The sequence below is a fragment of the Oryx dammah genome, unplaced genomic scaffold (genome assembly GCF_014754425.2).
Source record: "Oryx dammah isolate SB20612 unplaced genomic scaffold, SCBI_Odam_1.1 HiC_scaffold_2, whole genome shotgun sequence".
NCBI classification, from domain to species: Eukaryota; Metazoa; Chordata; class Mammalia; order Artiodactyla; family Bovidae; genus Oryx; species Oryx dammah.
In genome coordinates this window covers 31,906,784-31,924,312 of record NW_024070186.1, presented here as the reverse complement: position 1 = coordinate 31,924,312, position 17,529 = coordinate 31,906,784, and the positions used below count along the sequence as shown (strand labels likewise).

General features: G+C 43.5%; 1 protein-coding gene across 1 annotated transcript in view; it reads left to right on the top strand.

Moving 5' to 3' along the window:
* SLC9A9 (solute carrier family 9 member A9) overlaps positions 1–17,529 on the top strand; it is a 640,928-nt gene that overhangs the window by 296,000 nt on the left and 327,399 nt on the right. Inside the window, exons 7-8 of the mRNA XM_040234268.1 lie at positions 9,975–10,113; positions 15,224–15,329. Of these exons, the coding sequence (XP_040090202.1) occupies positions 9,975–10,113; positions 15,224–15,329 (245 nt within the window). The remainder of the gene's footprint in view (positions 1–9,974; positions 10,114–15,223; positions 15,330–17,529) is intronic.

The following is a 17,529-nucleotide window of genomic DNA, read 5'->3' as shown; positions in this document are numbered from 1 at the left end:
ATTAATATTTGGTCTTTCTTGTGCATATTAATGATTATATTTTAATTTTAGCTAGCGTTCCATCTTTAGTGACTATTAACCTACTTTTCCATCTTTTTCTATCTATTATGCCTAAAAGTTTCACACATCACAGTACTCTTTGGAGCTAAGGTTTCATTAGTAAGGATTAAAGCAACTAAAAGTTGGAAACGGGTTGAAGTTCACATCAGATCATGAGAATTAGTCCCTCTCTCTCTTTTAAATAGGCTCACAGTAGTGGGATTCAAATTCTTGTTTCTGCTTTAGTAAAGGAAGAAAGAAAATGAAATGAGAGTATTTGCAAGTGACTTTTATCTTTAAGACTATCTCAAATTCACTTTCCTCCCAATATTAGGTATAGGAAAAAATTTCTCAAAGCCTGCAGACTAATTCAATTCTGACAAGACTTTTCAGGCTAAATTGCAAAGTAATTTAAGATCTCCTTTCAAAGAAAATGCACATATAATTCATAACAAACCTCCTTTAACTCTTCTTCCCTTTTAACCAATTTAAGCTCAGAGTTCTCTTTGTCACTTTAGAGTTGGAACTTAATGGACCAGAGCCACTTAGGAATCTGTCAAAGACTTTATTCCCTTCTGAAATTTGTAACTGTTCTTGATGTCATGATCAACCTGGCTCCAACCTAAATCATTGGCGTCTTCTTTGCATCTCCACTGAAGTACTGCCCCTTGCTTGCTGAATGCTTAGCCATTTCCAGTGGGGGTAGCACAGAAAACCAAGTCCACTATCCCTCACCTGAGAGTTTTGGAAAATGCTGAAAATAGAGAGTCAGTGATTCTGGGGGCGGGAGGTTCCTCAAGGCCATGTTATCCAACACAGTCTAGTGCGTGAATATTCTCCATAGCACCCTGACAGGTAATGCTTTCATTCTGTGTTTAAGCATCTCCAGTGACAGAGAACTTGCCTTTTCATTTTCCATCAGATCTAAGAGTTGGGAAATTTCTGAAATAGAATATAAAGCTGAAATCCTTCTCCCTCTGATGTTTTACTTGTGGACTTTATCTTTCCTCTGGAAACATAAAGATTGAGGCCAGCTCACCGAACCTGTTTCTGCTAAATTCATCTATCATTTAAACTCTCCTCCTTCCTTACATCTTCCTCCCCACCACCCTACTCTTCCCCCTGTGAGCTGCTGTGGTTTCTCAGCTTTCATTCAGATGGTGGTATCCAGTCCAGTGAAGAAAGGCCTGGTCTGCTGCAGCCGTGGGAGAGGACAACAAGGTCATGTCCACTCCTGTCCAGCTTCCTCTACTCTTACGAACGCAGCCTTCCCCTGGAATATTCTATAACATGCTCCCCTACCCTGAACCCTCCATTAGATGCCCTTTCACCATTAGAAGAAAATCTAAGTCCTAACAATGTCCTGGAAGTTTCCACAAGACCTGAGCCCAGCCCCATCTCAGCCTGTCTCCTACCACTCTTCCCCTGCCCATTTCCCAGTAGCCACGCCACCTCTTCTTCAAAGACTAGAAAACCCTCCCATCGTTTTCATATAGGACTCCATTCAATAATGCTTTTCAGAGGCTTTCCTGACCACCCTACTAAACCAGCACCCTCATCACTGCCTCTCCCATGCTCTCATGCTGCTTCCTTCTCTTTTCTGTCTCTGTCCTTAAATCAAGTATCTATTTGCTGAGCTATTTATTATGTTGTTTTCTTCCCTTGAATGTCAGGAACATGAGGTCAGAAGCTTTGCTGTATTTCCTGCTGTATCTTTAGCGTCTAGAACAAAGTCTGCACGTAGTAGGTGCTCAAGAAATATTTGTTGGTGGGAAGAATCTGCTAATTCAATCTGAGATTGTATTATTCTGAGGGCAGCCATGATATACTAACTCATACGTCCCACAGAATTCTCTTTGTCTTTTTTTCTGTTGTGCCAGATATCAAAATGGTATTTGTCAAGCAAGGATTTGGAAAATCACTCTTTGGAGTGAATTTGGATTCTTAGGCAGCAGTCATTAACCAAAGATCCCTTAGAAGCTGAAAGAGTTAATTAATGTGCCTCCCCATACACAGCTCTTTGCCCTACAGGGTCTTTAGCCCTGGGGAAGGTAAAACCCTAGTTCTAACTCAAGCTCAGCACACTTCTGGCCAGAACCTCTTATTATTAAGAGGCAGCTCTTCTAACCTCCCAGGGTGCCTGGAATGCCCCCAATTCCTGAAGTCATTATGTTTTACAGCAGGTTCTCTTGACAGAGCTTCAGCGGCCTTTGGCAGAACATAAGCCAGAATAATGGGCGAGCAGATGCCAGGATGAATTCTGATGTGTACACACAATTCTTGGCCCCATAAAAATCAATTCCTTATTCATTATTAAGCAACTTCTTGAGAAAGGGCAGGTTGGTACAGTTATTAAAAGCTAAATAATAGATAAGGATCCACTTGTTTCTTTTTAGGGGGAAGATAAAATAGCACTGTAATTAGTTTTTCTTCTACGTTGTTTCTTACCTGTGACACTCAGGGCCAACCAGACAGAGCAGTTTTACAAATTTCCATCACCCCTCTGTGTTGTATTTCTCCCTAAAATGTATCCTTCAGAGCATAATAACAAGGCAACTCTAGATAGCTAGGGAGAAAAGAAACTAGAAGCACCCAGAATAAAGGTCACAAAATGTGTCAGCCTATGGGCTTTTTCCTGTTTTCCAAATTGGGTGTAAGGAGCAGAACTGAAAACAAAAGTAGCTAAATGCATCCATACTAAAAGGAGCAGCAGGGCTCCCCAGCAGTAAGAAACATATACCTCTCAACAGGCTTCACTGGCAAAAGAATTGGTCTTGTTTCCTCCAATTCCTACCAGATCCTCTTCGTCTCAAATAACTGTATGAAAGGGGGCCTCCTTGGAGAGAGGGCAGTGTTTGAGGTGTGAAGCTGTTAGCCCTCCCATGAGGGAGCTTCCTCTCCCCTAAGTCAAGTGGAAGGAACCCCATTAGAATCACCCAGACCAGGGCTGCCTGCAAGAAAAAGACTTCCAGCTTATCCCCAGCGGAGGAAGCTGCAGAGGGCCTGAGGCCCTCTCAAAACTGAGCAGGGAAGGGAGATCTTGGGTGTAGCTTCTTGGCGTGAGGATGCCGAACACAGGGACTGGCCTACAGATTGCTGAAGGAATCAGCTGGAACCCTCTGTGTCGGCACGGCTCCCTGGTTTGGTGTGTCTGGGAAGTGGGCAAGGTGAGCCCACCCAGGGCAGTGGTCCATGGTCCATGGAGGGAGTTCAGTGCTGCCCCCAAATAAGAGGACTACAGATCAAGAGCAAGGTGAGAGCCACTAATCTGCCCAAGTGGCCCCTAATCCAAGCCATAGAAAAGGGCTGGGAATGTGTATAGCTGGTGGGGCAGAAGGAAAATTGAGTGGCCCCTGGGGGGTGGGCGGGCGGGATTCTTAATAAAATGGAGGTGTCATCACGAGAGCAGGGACCTCCAACAAAGGGACCAAGCAGGAACAAGAGTGGGATCAGGGACCCTGTCCATGGTGGCCAAGCAAAAGGTGGACAGCTTGGCTCCCTGTCCTTCCTCCATGCCTCTGACACCAGGGGGCGCTGGTGCCCAAGAGGAGGTAAAGGGACATCTCTGTCTCTCCTCCGTTTCAAATCATCCTGCTCTCTGCTTTGAAATATTCTGCAGGGAGAAGAATCTTGCTTTGAAGATTTCAGTTTTAAGCTAGACAGCACTAAGTTTAGATAACTGAAAGGAATTGAATAATGGAATTTGACCAAGACATCATTAATAGAACTATATATCCAGCAAAAAGAAGGATTTGAAGTAGTGATTAGAAAAAAAAAAAAAAATCCTATATATGTCCCAACTAATCAAAAACTCTGTAGTAAACTTGGGCCAGTGGTTTAAATATTTTCTGTTAGGGATTAAAGACTTGGCAGAGAAAACGGAAGTGCATTTGATACATCTTTGGCTATGGTAATCATCTTCCCATTTTTTTCTTGATGACTTTCATAGAAATTCTAAAAGGAATGCAATCTATTTGCTTAAAACTTTCCTTTTAAAGTTTTAAAGTGGCATTGATTCATGTTAACAGGAGAAGTGAGACTGAACTGGAAGACACAGAAGTAGATTGTTGCAATCAGGCACTCAGGACCGTGAGTGGCTTGTGGGAGCTGGGAGGACCAATCAGAGGGATAGCATCTTTATGAAAGAATGGCTGCCTGGGAGCATGAGGTTGTTGAGTAGTGTCTGTAATTATGGGGGAAATAATTTAGTGATGAGTAACAGGAGGGGGTGGTGATGGAGACCGAGTGGTCTTGAAAAGATTCTAAGAATCAGGAGAGATGACTCAATAGGCTCCAGACTGGGGAGATGCACAGCATTTTGGAAGGGGTCATTGGCAGCAGGGATGGTGGTTCCATTTACAGACTGCTTTCCATACATTATCTCATCGTCACTCTCAGCTTGATTGCAACACTTTTTCCTCTGCTTCCTCTTCTTCTTTCTTCTCCTCCTTACCTCTTTCTCTTTCTTCCTCATCACTGGCATTTATTGAGAACATGCACCACATTCCATTATATACAAAACAATTTGTAAGATCAAATGATACCTGATACCCAGGGATTCTAGACCAGGGACTAGTCAGTGTGAGACAGTTAATGGCATCTCAGTTCTAATTTGCTTGAGGTAGTACTGATTGGACATCTAGTTTGGGATACTTCTTTTAGAACTAAACCAATCTCTCAGTTCAATAGAAAGAGACAGAGGGAAAGAAAAGACAATGAAGAAGGACAAGAAGAAGCAAAAGGAGGAAGAAGATGCAGGGCAAGAAGAGGACAAAGTGAAAAGAGGAGGAGGAGGGGTTATTTGAAGAAGGATGACTTACCTAAGAAATGCTTATCTAGTTTTGACTTTGTGCCAGGTACCATTTCAAATGCTTTATAAACATTAATTGATTGGATTCTCATAGCAACCTTATGTGATAGGTATATTTCTTATTACCATCATTTTATTATCATTTTCAATCATCATCATAGGAAACTGAAGGGCATATAGTCTAAGTAATTTGGTCAAGGTCATGCAGCCAGTAAGTGGCAGAGTCGAGATTCGCACCCAGATCTCAGATTCAGGTACGATGCTCTTAACACTACCTAAGCTGCCAGGGGGTTCCCTGTAGGAACGTCGGAAAGATGAAAAGTTGGGTTGTTGAGAACACTGGAGTTTCAGTCATGTCTGTGAACCTTAAATGATACAGTGAGCACTGTGATCCTTATTCATGTTGCTCTCTTCAAAGGAATGTAGGCTATTTCATCCATTTCAAAAATTTTGAATAAAAAATACGCACATTTATTTCTGAGACTGGATGCCATACACGATCATCAAACTAGTTTTTGCTGAATAATCTGTTCCTGAACAGAATGAACCAATATCCTGGCCTTATTTCCAATTTATAAGATGAATATTTAAACACCACTGTGTAGTTCTGGTCATGTTATTTTCAAGGATATTGGTTGTATCCAACTCAAATATTCTTTTCCAGAAATCTGCATATCACAGATCTACCTTCACCAGATTATGCTATAAACAGTGCATCTTCAGAGTGGTGTCCCATAGAGCAAGCACCACAAAGTCCAGTTCTTCTTTCCCACCTCTTCCCAGTCTGGTATTTGCATCCACTAATGGTTCAAATGGCTCCCTTGGTGCACGGGAGGAGGGATTTACTTTTTAAGTTCCAAGTGCTGAAACCAGTAGTAGGGCTGGCTGGAACGTGATCGTCCTCCCTTTGTCAGGTTGAGGTTGGAAAACTACACACACTACCAAACCCTTGGTTGTTTCTGAAAACACCCTCTGTAGCTGCTGCTCCAGAATCTAGAGGCTTTGTGTGGCAGCTGAAAACTGGAGCCCAGAAAGATGCCTCCTTTGCCAGGGCGTCAGATCTGGAGGAATAATTTCCTAAAATCCAGGCAGTCAGAAGAAATTCAACATCCCGAGGCTATAATAAGGCCCCTTCTTTCTTGGCCTCATCTCTCACCAAGAAGCCAAAGAGTTTTGCCTGAAGATTGTCCTCAGTGAAACCTGGGGAGATGTGACTCAAGCTTGGTGTACTGGCCTGTCCTTGTCCTGGAGCACATCGTTGTCCAGGCTGCTGAGGATGCTCCTTTCCTCCTTCATCCATGGAGCCAAGAGCTCCACACAGAACCAACTAGCATCACTTCTATGGCCATTTCTGCCCTCGAGACCCTTCCATTCCCATGCAGAAGCGACTAGGTCCTCTGCAGCACAGTGTGCTGGGAGGGGAGCCACACCCCATCAGCCCATACCTGGAACCCAGGCCTGGTTCAGCCTTTGCACTCTCCTGTCTGTTGTTGTGAGCCTGTGGAAGGTCTTAGCACAATGATGATGGGCAACATTCTTTGAGAGTCCTATTTTTTGTGCACATTATCAGCACTCAATGAATGGCCCTACAACCTATAAGATAAATATATAGGAGTTTGGGGGTTTTTTTTTAATCTCATTTATTTATTTATTTATTTTTGGTCTTGTAGCATGTGGGATCTTAGTTCCCTGACCAGAGATCGAACCTGTGCCCTCTGCAGTAGAAGTGCAGAGTCCTACCCACTGGACACCCTAGGGAAGTCCTTATAGATAGATAGATAGATAGATAGATAGATAGATAGATAGATGTTTAAATATACCTCATATCCTCACACATTTCTGAAGCATAAGTACTACTATGTCCATTTCATAGACTTTGAAACAGAACCTCAGTGATGAAGTAACTCACCCAAGGCCATACAGCCAAGAAGGATCAGATCTTTGAAGCTCAAGAATCTCAAGTGTCCCCTTCAGGCTTGAATTGATGACCTTAAAAGTAACCACAACAGGACAACATATTGTTGCTGTTCAGCGCACAGTCATGTCCAACTCTTTGCAACCCCATGGACTGCAGCATGCCAGGCTCCCCTGTCCTTCACTAGTTTCATTATATCTACATATTGTCAATGCCTAATAAAAATTTGTAGATGATGATTTATTTTAAAGACTCATTTTGGCAAGACTCCTCTCTTCCTGCATTTCTTCTTTTTTCCCCTCTGACTTCCAGTCAGCCTGCCCTCATTTCCTCAGACTTTATATAGTCTGCCATGGGCCTGTGTCCTAGGCATACAAAGAACAAGACCCAGGCCAGACCCCACAAAACTTAAGTGCTGGAGCAGAAGCCAGACACGAAAGCAGGTTGCCAGGAGAAGCCCTGTCTCTTGCTTGCTCGTAGAATGGGAGAGGGTGCTGTTGCCCCACACAACACACAGCATGTTCTGCACTCTGCCTGCATTTGTGAGGGCACTGCCCAAGTCCCATCCAGGCATGAAATGTAAGGCTCTGGTACCTGAACTCCAATTGCCCTTATATCACAGCCACACTCACTCAGCTATGCCGACGCAGGTTTAGGTTTTCCTCCTGACAAATCACTTTCTCAAGGTAGAAAGAAGAAATCTACATTTGGAACTTAGTGACTATAGATCTTTATTTCCCTGACTCTTAGTTTCTGTATTTTATTTTTAAAAAAGGCAAGGAGAGGAAAGATAAACATATGCGCCCTAATTACCTGGCAGAGATGTTATCAGATCAAGCACAGTTATAAGGCAGGCATAAGAGGACTAAGCATTATGTAAATGTGAGGGCTTTTTGTATATTCTTAATGTGGGGTTTAAAGTTTTGAGTGATGCCATCTACCTGGCTTTACCCTCTACCAGGGCTCATACACGTGCTCCCAGTCTCCTGCCATAACTCTACTCTTCTACCTTTCTTGTTGTTTAGTCACTTTTTGTTTCTTTTGCAACCCCATGTACTGTGTAGCCCACCAGGCTCCTCTGTCCGTGTGATTTCCCAGGCAAGAATACTGGAGTGGGCTGCCATTTCCTCCTCCAGGGGATCTTCCAGACCCAGGGATCGAACCTGCATCTCCTGTCTTGATGGGCAGATTCTTTGCCAACTGAGCCACCTGGGATTCTACCTTTACGCACCCTCAATTCTCTGACTCCTGTCTTTGCTACCACTCCAGTGGGAATGGCAACCCACTCCAGTATTCTTGCCTGGGAAATCCCATGGACAGACTAGCATGGCAGGCTGTAATCCATGGGGTTGCAAAAGTCAGACATGACTGAGCAACTAACACGTCAGTTTTGCATTTGAATAAAAATGAGTTGGTTGAAAAACAAACATTACATAAATAATCATACAGAATATGGCCAAAAGATGTGATGGTGCTACTTCAAGCTGAGGAAGCATCAAGACAGAGAAAACACTTCTGGGGAGTGTGAAGGTGAAGATGGGGGTGAAGAGATGCTTGTTCTAAGGATCAGATTTGCTGGGAGCAACCTTAGGAATTAATAGAATTATTTACAAAAGAGTGTGACTGTGCAAAAACCTGTGTTTCAAAGGCAGACTGCAACTGAAATGTTTTCTCGTCACTATAATTTCTTCATTGAAATGAAGAAATATGTTCATATCAACTCTCACACACATAGCTGTGGACACTGAATTTCAGAATGGCCATGAGTTTTACACCCTTTCCCAGGACTGTCAGCCACAAAGGACCCAAATGTGGGTCTGCGTTTCCTTTTTTCTTGCAAAGCACAACACTTTACAAAAAGAAAAACACTTCAAAGGCAATCCCTTTCTTGCATACATTTCAGGGCTCCATTTGAGATCCACATTTATCTTCCTTATCCAATTACGTGATCAAAGCAGAAGTGTTTGGCCTACTTTGGGGGTTTAAAGACATCCAGGGAAAAACTAGAAACATTTAAAACTACCTTTTTTGTGCCACACATTTTCCTGGAGGAGAATTGGAATCCACTCTCCCTGCTCTCTCTTAACTCTCTTAGTCTCCAGACACAAAAAGTCAGGTCAGAGAGTTAAGATACTTTAATTGTCCAAGCCATAAAAGATTCAGTTACATCTCTGTAAACACCTGTCTAATCTCAAGTCAGTGTGTCTGGTATCCTCTTTGCTCTCTACAGGGCTACAAAGTTCCTTCCAGAAGCTGCTGAGAAACTCTTGCTTTTGTCTGATTAGTTTTAAAGAACTTGTATTAAAATAAAAATTAAAAAACCTGAAAAGGGACTTTACTAGTCTCCCCAACACTGCTGGTTCTAGCACATCTGTCAGTTAATGCTACAGGATGGAGCTCGTTTCCTAAAGTAGGTCACACCTTGTCCTTTACATCAACACTGTAGGATTTGAGGCCCTGGCTGAAAAAAACAGCAAACGTGACGTCTTCAAAAATATTTCAGTGAACAAACCACCTATTGGTGGATTGATTCTTCTCTGTGGATATAAATCAGTTGTCAGCCCCCAGAATCGGGGCATAAAAGATGACCTCAGGCAGCTGCTGCCATTTGTTTCGGTGGGAAAATGAGGGTTTTGTCTCTCCCCAGAGGTTAATCCTGTGATGCTCTGAATGTCGTCTGGGCTCTGTTTCTGAAGGGTTACACTGGAGAGGAGCAATGCTTTGTGGTTTATGACAAGATCACGGCAGAATATTTTGTGCATGCTGTGATTTGTATTGCCCATTTGTGCACAGGCCATAAAAGTGCACTTTTTATCAGGAACATTTGTGAATATCTAACAGCACCGAAGACATATGGCCACTAAATAATTCACAGTTATCTATCTCCTCAGCAGATTCCATCTATACCTACCATGTTTTAATGCCTAGTTTGCTCAGAAACAATATTCTTTATGACCCTTCCAATATAAAAATGTTTACTGACTGGCAACAATATATGGATACCAGGGGATTGGGCTGTAAGGAAGGGGAAAGCTTTCTGCCTTCTCCGCCTCTCCTTGTCCTCATCTGTTGCCACTGAATGCTTCCAACCAGCACCTAACCTCATAGGAGAAGATGTCTTTCCCAAAATTGGGTGCTAAATTCTGACTTCTGGTGTTTGGGCCATGAGATGGGAGTCCCTGACTAACCTTCACCCTCTTCTCTTTTCAGTTCTATATCCATTTACAGTCCCAAGGAGAATCCAAACACATTTGATGCCGCAGCATTTTTCCAGTCCGTGGGGAATTTCCTGGGGATCTTCGCCGGCTCATTTGCCATGGGGTCTGCTTATGCTGTTGTCACGGCACTGATATCCTTTGTCTGTGTGTGGGAAGCTGGGGACTGTTAAGAGCAGGCAATATCCTTGGGATGTTTCTGAGGACTAACAAACTCCAGACCAGGAAATGGCTAGATAGTCTTGTCCAAGTGTAGTACAGCACCACTGGGGCCATCTTGATTCTGAAGCATAGGCTGATACCAGTGGAAGAAGGGCCCAGGCTCTTTTCCTGCCAATTCTAGCACTGCTCATACTGTCTGATCCCAGGATATCAACAGTCTTTAAAAATTCCCACCTAAGAATACAGGTGGCCAGGGGGATATCAAGCTTGGCTATATTAAGATCAAGAGGAAGAAGTGAATATCCAATGTCAAGAATAAAACAGGATTGACTCAAGAGTGACTTACTAAGTATTCTCTGCATCCTTTTAAAACTCATATCAATCATTAGTTCAGAGGGTTGGCTAAGTCAAGAATCACTGTGGGTTTAAACAAGCATCCATAGCTATTTTATGGAAGAAGAACAGCAAGCAACTTAGAAATGATGCTTGCCATATCCAGGCAATTGTGTCATCCCACTCCCTCTTTTTCAGTAGAGAGGCAGGAGGATGGATAGAGTTCCTAGAGAACTTGAGTCAGGGAAAGAAGCTTGTCTGGTGGTCTCCTCACTCAGAGCAGTTACATGGGACCAAAATGTCAGATTCTAGGAGGAACCAGAAGGCTAATGTCAAGTATGTGGACTTAACAGAGTCCAGAGAGAGGAGTCAGGGCAAAGGATTAGAGATCTTGGGGGAAAAGGGAAGGACTAAGGGAGAATGGTGGAAGAGGGGTCAGGGATCAAGGCAAAGAAAGCAAAATGTTGGACTCTTTTTCCATGAGGACTGACCTAATAGTTCCCTGAGCAACTGCTAAAAGGCAAGGTTCTACTAAAGCTTTCTCAGGTAAGTCAGAATATGACTAAAACATGGACCCTGCCTCCAACTAATGACAAGCTTGGAAAGACAAGCTCTACAGAAAGAGTTGGATAGAAAGTGAGGCTAAAGCTGCAGCCACCTTATTAAGGTTATAAAAATATAAGGATGACACCACCATATCTGGAAAAGTCCAGCAGACTCTTGGCCAATCTGATGATTCTGGAAAATAACCTGAAAAGCGGTATTTACATGCAGGGTGGGACTTAGGCTTGACCTGAAAGATAGGTAAGATGCAGGCAAAGACCACATAGGTGATTCACGAGAAGATCAGCATTCACAAAGGTCAGGAGTGGGGGCGTGGGGGGCACTGACATGACCTATAGCAGTTGTCTCAGAGAGGACCTTAGAGCTCGGGCTGGTGCACAGTGCAAACTGAGCAGACACAAGTGCGGAGGAGTCAGCTTGTGGAGTACCTTGGAGGGCCACTCGCTACAGTCCACAGTATGCGACTGAAGTTTTCTCCAAGGATCATGACACACTGAAGGTCTTGTGTTTAAAACATAAATAAGGAACTGGTATGAAGAATGAATGAGAAGAGGAAGACTGAAATCAAAGAAAACTGTGATAATGACCTGTAGGAGAAAGTCAGAAAGGAGGTCAATGTAGAAGACCCTCTAGGACTCAGTGGTTGGTTGGTTCTATGAGATAAACAAGAGGAGAAAATCAAAAGACCACCCCAAAGTTTTGTCCTGGAAACCCTGGAGAATGTCAACTCCATTGACAAAAATAAGTCAGAATAGGTAGGGTTGATTTCCAACAAAAAAAAAAAGGAATGATTAACAATCTACCCAGTACTGGTGATACGTCAGGCCCCCTCCTACTTGTTTTACATGTAATACCTCATTTAATCTTCACAATGGTCATATCACACAGATGCAGTTTTTCCTGGGGGGGTGGGGGGTGGAAAGCTTAGACAGCATAAGCCCAAGGTCATACAACTAGGAAGTAGAGCCAAGGTCAAACCCAGGGAGTAAAACCAAGAGACAGACCATGCCCAGACCACACTCTTGATCACTATTCCTCTTTTTTTTTGGCTCATAATCATTAAGGAGAATTACAATGGAGATCACATGTTGTTTGGAGTAGAGAAATACTAATGATGATAGTAATGATAATGAGGAACTAAAGAGCCTCTTGATGAAAGAGAAAGAGGAGAGTGAAAAAGCTGGCTTAAAACTCAGCATTCAAAAAACAAAGATCATGGCATCCAGTCTCATCATGGCAAATAGATTGGAAAACTGAAAACAGTGACAGACTTTATTTTTGGGGGCTCCAAAATCACTGCAGATGGTGACTGCAGCCATGAAATTAAAAGATGCTTGCTCCTTGGAAGAAAAGCTATGACCAACCTAAACAGCAAAAAAGGAAACATTGCTTTGCCAACAAAGATCCCTCTAGTCAAAGTTATGGTTTTTCCAGTAGTCATGATGGATTTGAGAGCTGGACCATAAAGTAGGCTGAGTGCCAAAGAACTGATGCTTTTGAACTGTGGTGTTGGAGAAGAGTCTTGAGAGTCCCTTGGACTGCAAGGAGATCAAACCAGTCAATCCTAAAGGAAATCAGTCCTGAATATTCATTGGAAGAATTGATGCTGAAGTTTAAGCTCCAATACTTTGGCCACCTGATGCAAAGAACTGACTCAATGGAAAAGACCCTGATGCTGGGAAAGATTGAAGGCAGGAGAAGAAGGGGATAAAAGGATGAGATGGTTAGATGGCATCACTGACTTGATGCACATGAGTTTGAGCAAGCTCTGGGAGTTGGTGATGGACAGGGAAGCCTGGTGTGCTGCAGTCCATGGGGTCGCAAAGGGTCAGACATGACTGAAAGACTGAACTGAACTGAATAATAGTGAGATAGTTAGGTAGCATCACCAACTCAATGGACGTGAGTCTGAGCAAACTTCAGGAGATAGTAAAGGACAGGGAAGCTTGGCATGCTGCAGTCCATGGGGTTGCAGGGAGTGAGAAAAAACTTAGCAACTGAACAATAGTAATGATCACAACATTTTGTGAATGTCTAGCATGTATCTTTATATATATCTCCTTGTTTGAATTTACCCTATAAGACAGATTATTATTATTCCTGCTTTATACATAAGGAAATTAAGTATTCATAGCTCACTCTGAGTCACATGTCAGTCATAATGGGCATGATATTAATATCATCTTATATATCTTGAGAATCTTACCAAGTGCCACCCATTATCTTTTATATTTTGCATAGATTATCTCAGAGAGTTTTTATAAGAATCCTGGCAAGGAGATACTATTATTCTCTCAATTTTCAGCTGAAGAAACTGATGCATAATTTTAGACAACTTGTCCAAGGCCACACAGCTAGGACATTTTAGGGCCAGGACTTAGACCCAGGCTTTCATCCCCAGGGATGGCATGAAGCAGAAGAGCTGAAATTGGAACTTTTCTCTGCCTGATGTGCAGGAAATGTATGAACACATAAGTGAGCAGATTTTGATAAGAGAAGGGAAAAAATTCCTGGAGACTGGAAGTCTGCCCTGACATTGGATCAGATCTGGGGAAAGGGGTGCTCCTCCTGATAAAGAATTGCTTCCACATCCTTACTGAATCTCTTTCCAGAAAAGAGGTTTCACAAAACAGATTCACTTAAATTACGCTAATTGAAAAACTTACACATCCCTTGTCACATGCCAGGCACTCTTCTATATACCTAGAAGGTAGGTTGTACTATTTGTGCCCATTTTCAGATATGGAAACCAAAGCACAGTGTGGCCAAGGTACACATCTAAGCTGATACAATGAATATGAGCCCAGCTAGAGTTGCCTTCTAGAGGTCACGCTCCCAACCACGATATAATCCTGGTATTGTGTGCTTTCTAAGACTTTACAAAACATTTTTAATATTGTCATCTCATGTTACTCTTCACACTGTGGGGATAGGTATTATTCTTATGCCAGTTCACCTTGGATACAAATAAGCCTCAGAGAGGTTATCATACTGCTCAGAAATCACACAGCCAGTGACTGGCAAAGCCAGGACTCAAACCCAGATCTTGCACTCCAGAGGTCATGGTTTTTGCTGGCAACCCACTCCAGTACCCTTGCCTGGAAAATCCCATGGACGGAGGAGCCTGATAGGCTGCAGTCCATGGCGTCGCTAAGAGTCCGACACGACTGAGCGACTTCACTTTCACTTTTCATTTTCATGCACTGGAGAAGGAAATGGCAACCCACTCCAGTATTCTTGCCTGGAGAATCCCAGGGACAGAGGAGACTAGTGGGCTGCCATCTATGAGGTCGCACAGAGTCAGACACGACTGAAGCGACATAGCAGCAGCAGCTGGCTGCTAAATATCTCTTAAGGTGGAATCTCCCTTAGATTCTTTTTCCAGAAACAAAATTGCAATGTAACATTTCCTTGTCTGTCAGGGCATTTTCTGCCTAATGGTGGATACAACTGCAGTTGTAGCCCTTTACCATCCATCACATACTCCTAATCATCTCCCCATAGCCCATTCTCTGCAAGGCTCAAATCACTGTGCCTTTGTTCTATTTGCAATTTATAGATGATTGACCAAGTGTCATCTTGGCCAAAATGAACAATTGCCCGCCAAAGGGCATCTTGCTTGACTTAGAGATAATACACATTTTCCTCTATCCTACTTATGCAAAGAGAGCCTGGGCAGCTTCCCCATCACTGAACAAAAATGCTCCTCCTGATTCAGTTTCCATCCCTAAGAGAAAAGGCTCTTCAGGTGATCTGTCCATAGACCAGCATTCCTGGGGAGCAGTGGCCTGGGAGGCCACTCCTGGGAGTGTGGACTGGCTGGCAGGATCTCCACAAGACACGCTCTCCTTGACTTTATTTTCCCAGATCTGCCAGTCTCCTGAAGGTCACACCCAAAGGGTTGAGGCCAAATTTAAGGGGTTTTGTGTCTCCACTTAGCTGACTTCATCCTCTTAATAAGACATCTTTTTAAATCTCAAGACCACTTTGCGTTTTTACAGCCCTGTTCAGCCCCCAAAGAAGCATGACTCATGTGGGCCTTCAAAGGGAGTCTCAGTGAGAGAAACAGTCAGGTCTGAGAATCGGTTCTCTCCTCTTAAACTATCACCACCGGAGTTTTTCTCAGCCAAGAGGGAGATTCATTCATAAAAGCAGTTGTTGTTTCCCTTAACGCCTCTTTGTCACTTGACCAAATTTACCAAACTGTGCGAGTTCCCCATGCTGGAAACGGGCCTGTTTTTCCTCCTGTCTTGGAGCGCCTTTCTGTCTGCAGAGGCCGCTGGCCTCACAGGTCAGTGCTTCGTCCTGGGCAGCCCACCAGATGTGTCAATACCTGTTTCCCGCCCCTCACCAAGCTCCCCTCCCTGACCCTGCAGGAGGTGAAATGGATTGTGTCAGAATCAGCCTCTCCTGGGAGGAAACAAACAAACAAACAAAAGCATCCATTATATGACAGCTCAATCGGAAGTCTCCAAAATGCCGATTCCTCTTCTCTCCTTGCTGGTTAGGAAGTGGACGTTGAAATCTACGAATGACCGATGTACGGATGGTTGGTTTTACACACAGCAGTCTCAGCTCAGAGTGTGAAGGGACGCACGGCTGCTTTGTGGGAATGAGTGCTGGCTTTCCATCGGCTGTTAACAGCGACGCCCACGTAGGCGGTCTCTCCGGGTGTGCCCCTCGCCACACCCAACGGTATTTAAAAATCTTTGCCTACGTTCGGGGCAAAGAAAATAAGGAGCTGACGCGGTGGTTTCGGTTCAGTGTCTCTTACCGTAGAAGGTCTATATGTAGAGTCCTCTGAGATGGAACGGTTGATGGAGAAAGAGGCAGTCGGTCCCCCGGGGGAGTGGGGAGGCCGCGGGCGGGAGCCCGCAGCTTGCATCCCGTATCTGAATTCTGCAATTAGATTGCCTTTCTGCAATAGCTAGGGTTTACGCTTGGGTAGCTGCAACGATTGGGTGCTTTTCCATGTAGAAGAATCACCGTGGCTCTGAGCAAAATGTCAGAGCTATTTCTTTCCTTTGGCCTAGTCCCCTCCTCCCGGGTTTGAGCCCTGGATCCCTTGCTGTTCGCTACATCTAAATTGATCAGGTGGTGAGACCCCACCCCTGAAAGCGCTAACTGGGAATAAGGTATGCCTCCAGGGGTACTCGCATTTTAATAGGTGGTACTTTAAGGGTAAATAATAATAAAAGTTGATATAGAGAAAGCTTACAATGAGCCAGGTGCTGGCTAACTGCCTTTCATGGATGTTCGCATTAATTTACAGAAAGACCCAGCATTAGGGACTATAACCGGTTTACTTGGCCAAGAGCCAGTGGAGGCGCTGGGATTTCAGACTAGATCTAATTCCAGAGCCTGGGCTCATGGGCACCAAGCACTGCTACCTTGAATGAAATTATATCTTTGGAATATGAGGCAGGCCTTCAAGAGGAGGAAGATATTTGGGGTCCCAGGGGCCTGCCTGGTCCCCTTGCTTTTAGGCTGGTTTGGGCTTTCCTGTGAAAACCATGGCAGATCTTTTTTTGTAATGATAATCTGTTGCTCCAGGCGTCTGACCCACCTTACCTCATAGCCACAGGGAACCAGGCTGTTTCCACAGGCTTTGAGAGTATTTGTTGCTGATACAAACAGCCTCCTGCCAGCCTTTTTGACACTATAATCAAGACTACATTACCAGAGTCCACCCAACCAGACCATCTATCATTCCAAACCGTTCTAACACAACATCCATTGTATTGGAGCTTTCTTTGCCTTGTTATTAGAAAGGTTGCTAAAGAGCTTATGCATTGCAAAGAAAATGGATACTTAGTGTCTCTTAAATGAAATAATGGAGTGAAAAGTTTACATAAGTCATTCGAAAAGTTGTTGTGCCCTTTTCTCCGCATTCTACGCCCTTTTCAGCACTTAACATGGTGTAAAATAATGTAAGCAATGTTAACAATAAGAATACATATTTGACCTTCTGAAAAGGTAAAGTATCTTAACTCACCTGATACTTTTTAGTCTACAGTTTAACATGGTAATAGATCACACAAACATATGCACACATATCGCAATGCCTAAGATCGTTTTGTGTGAAAATTGTCTTACTATTTCGTGATCACATTCAGCAAGATTATGTTTTCTTAACTCATTTTAAGATTATGGTCCATGTATAAATTATTGGTTTATCTGCGCCTTGCTCTTTTGCTACACTTTGGACCTGATATCCTTATTGGATACCTTGCAGATCTCGTCTAAAGAGCTAGTGTCATGAGTTGAGTGGATGCATGCATGGGCTTTAGTAGCAGAAAGACCCAAATGCCCACAGCTGTACCCAGGGGAGCACTTAACCAGGACAGGACTTCAGGTTAAGCAACAAGTTGGACAGGTGTTTGATACAAATCAAACTTTTTAAGTGTGAGCAATTTTGTACTGCTAAAGACCAAGCCTGCTTAGTCCATATTACTTACGTGTTTGTTTGTTATTTGATCCCTGCCTCTTTC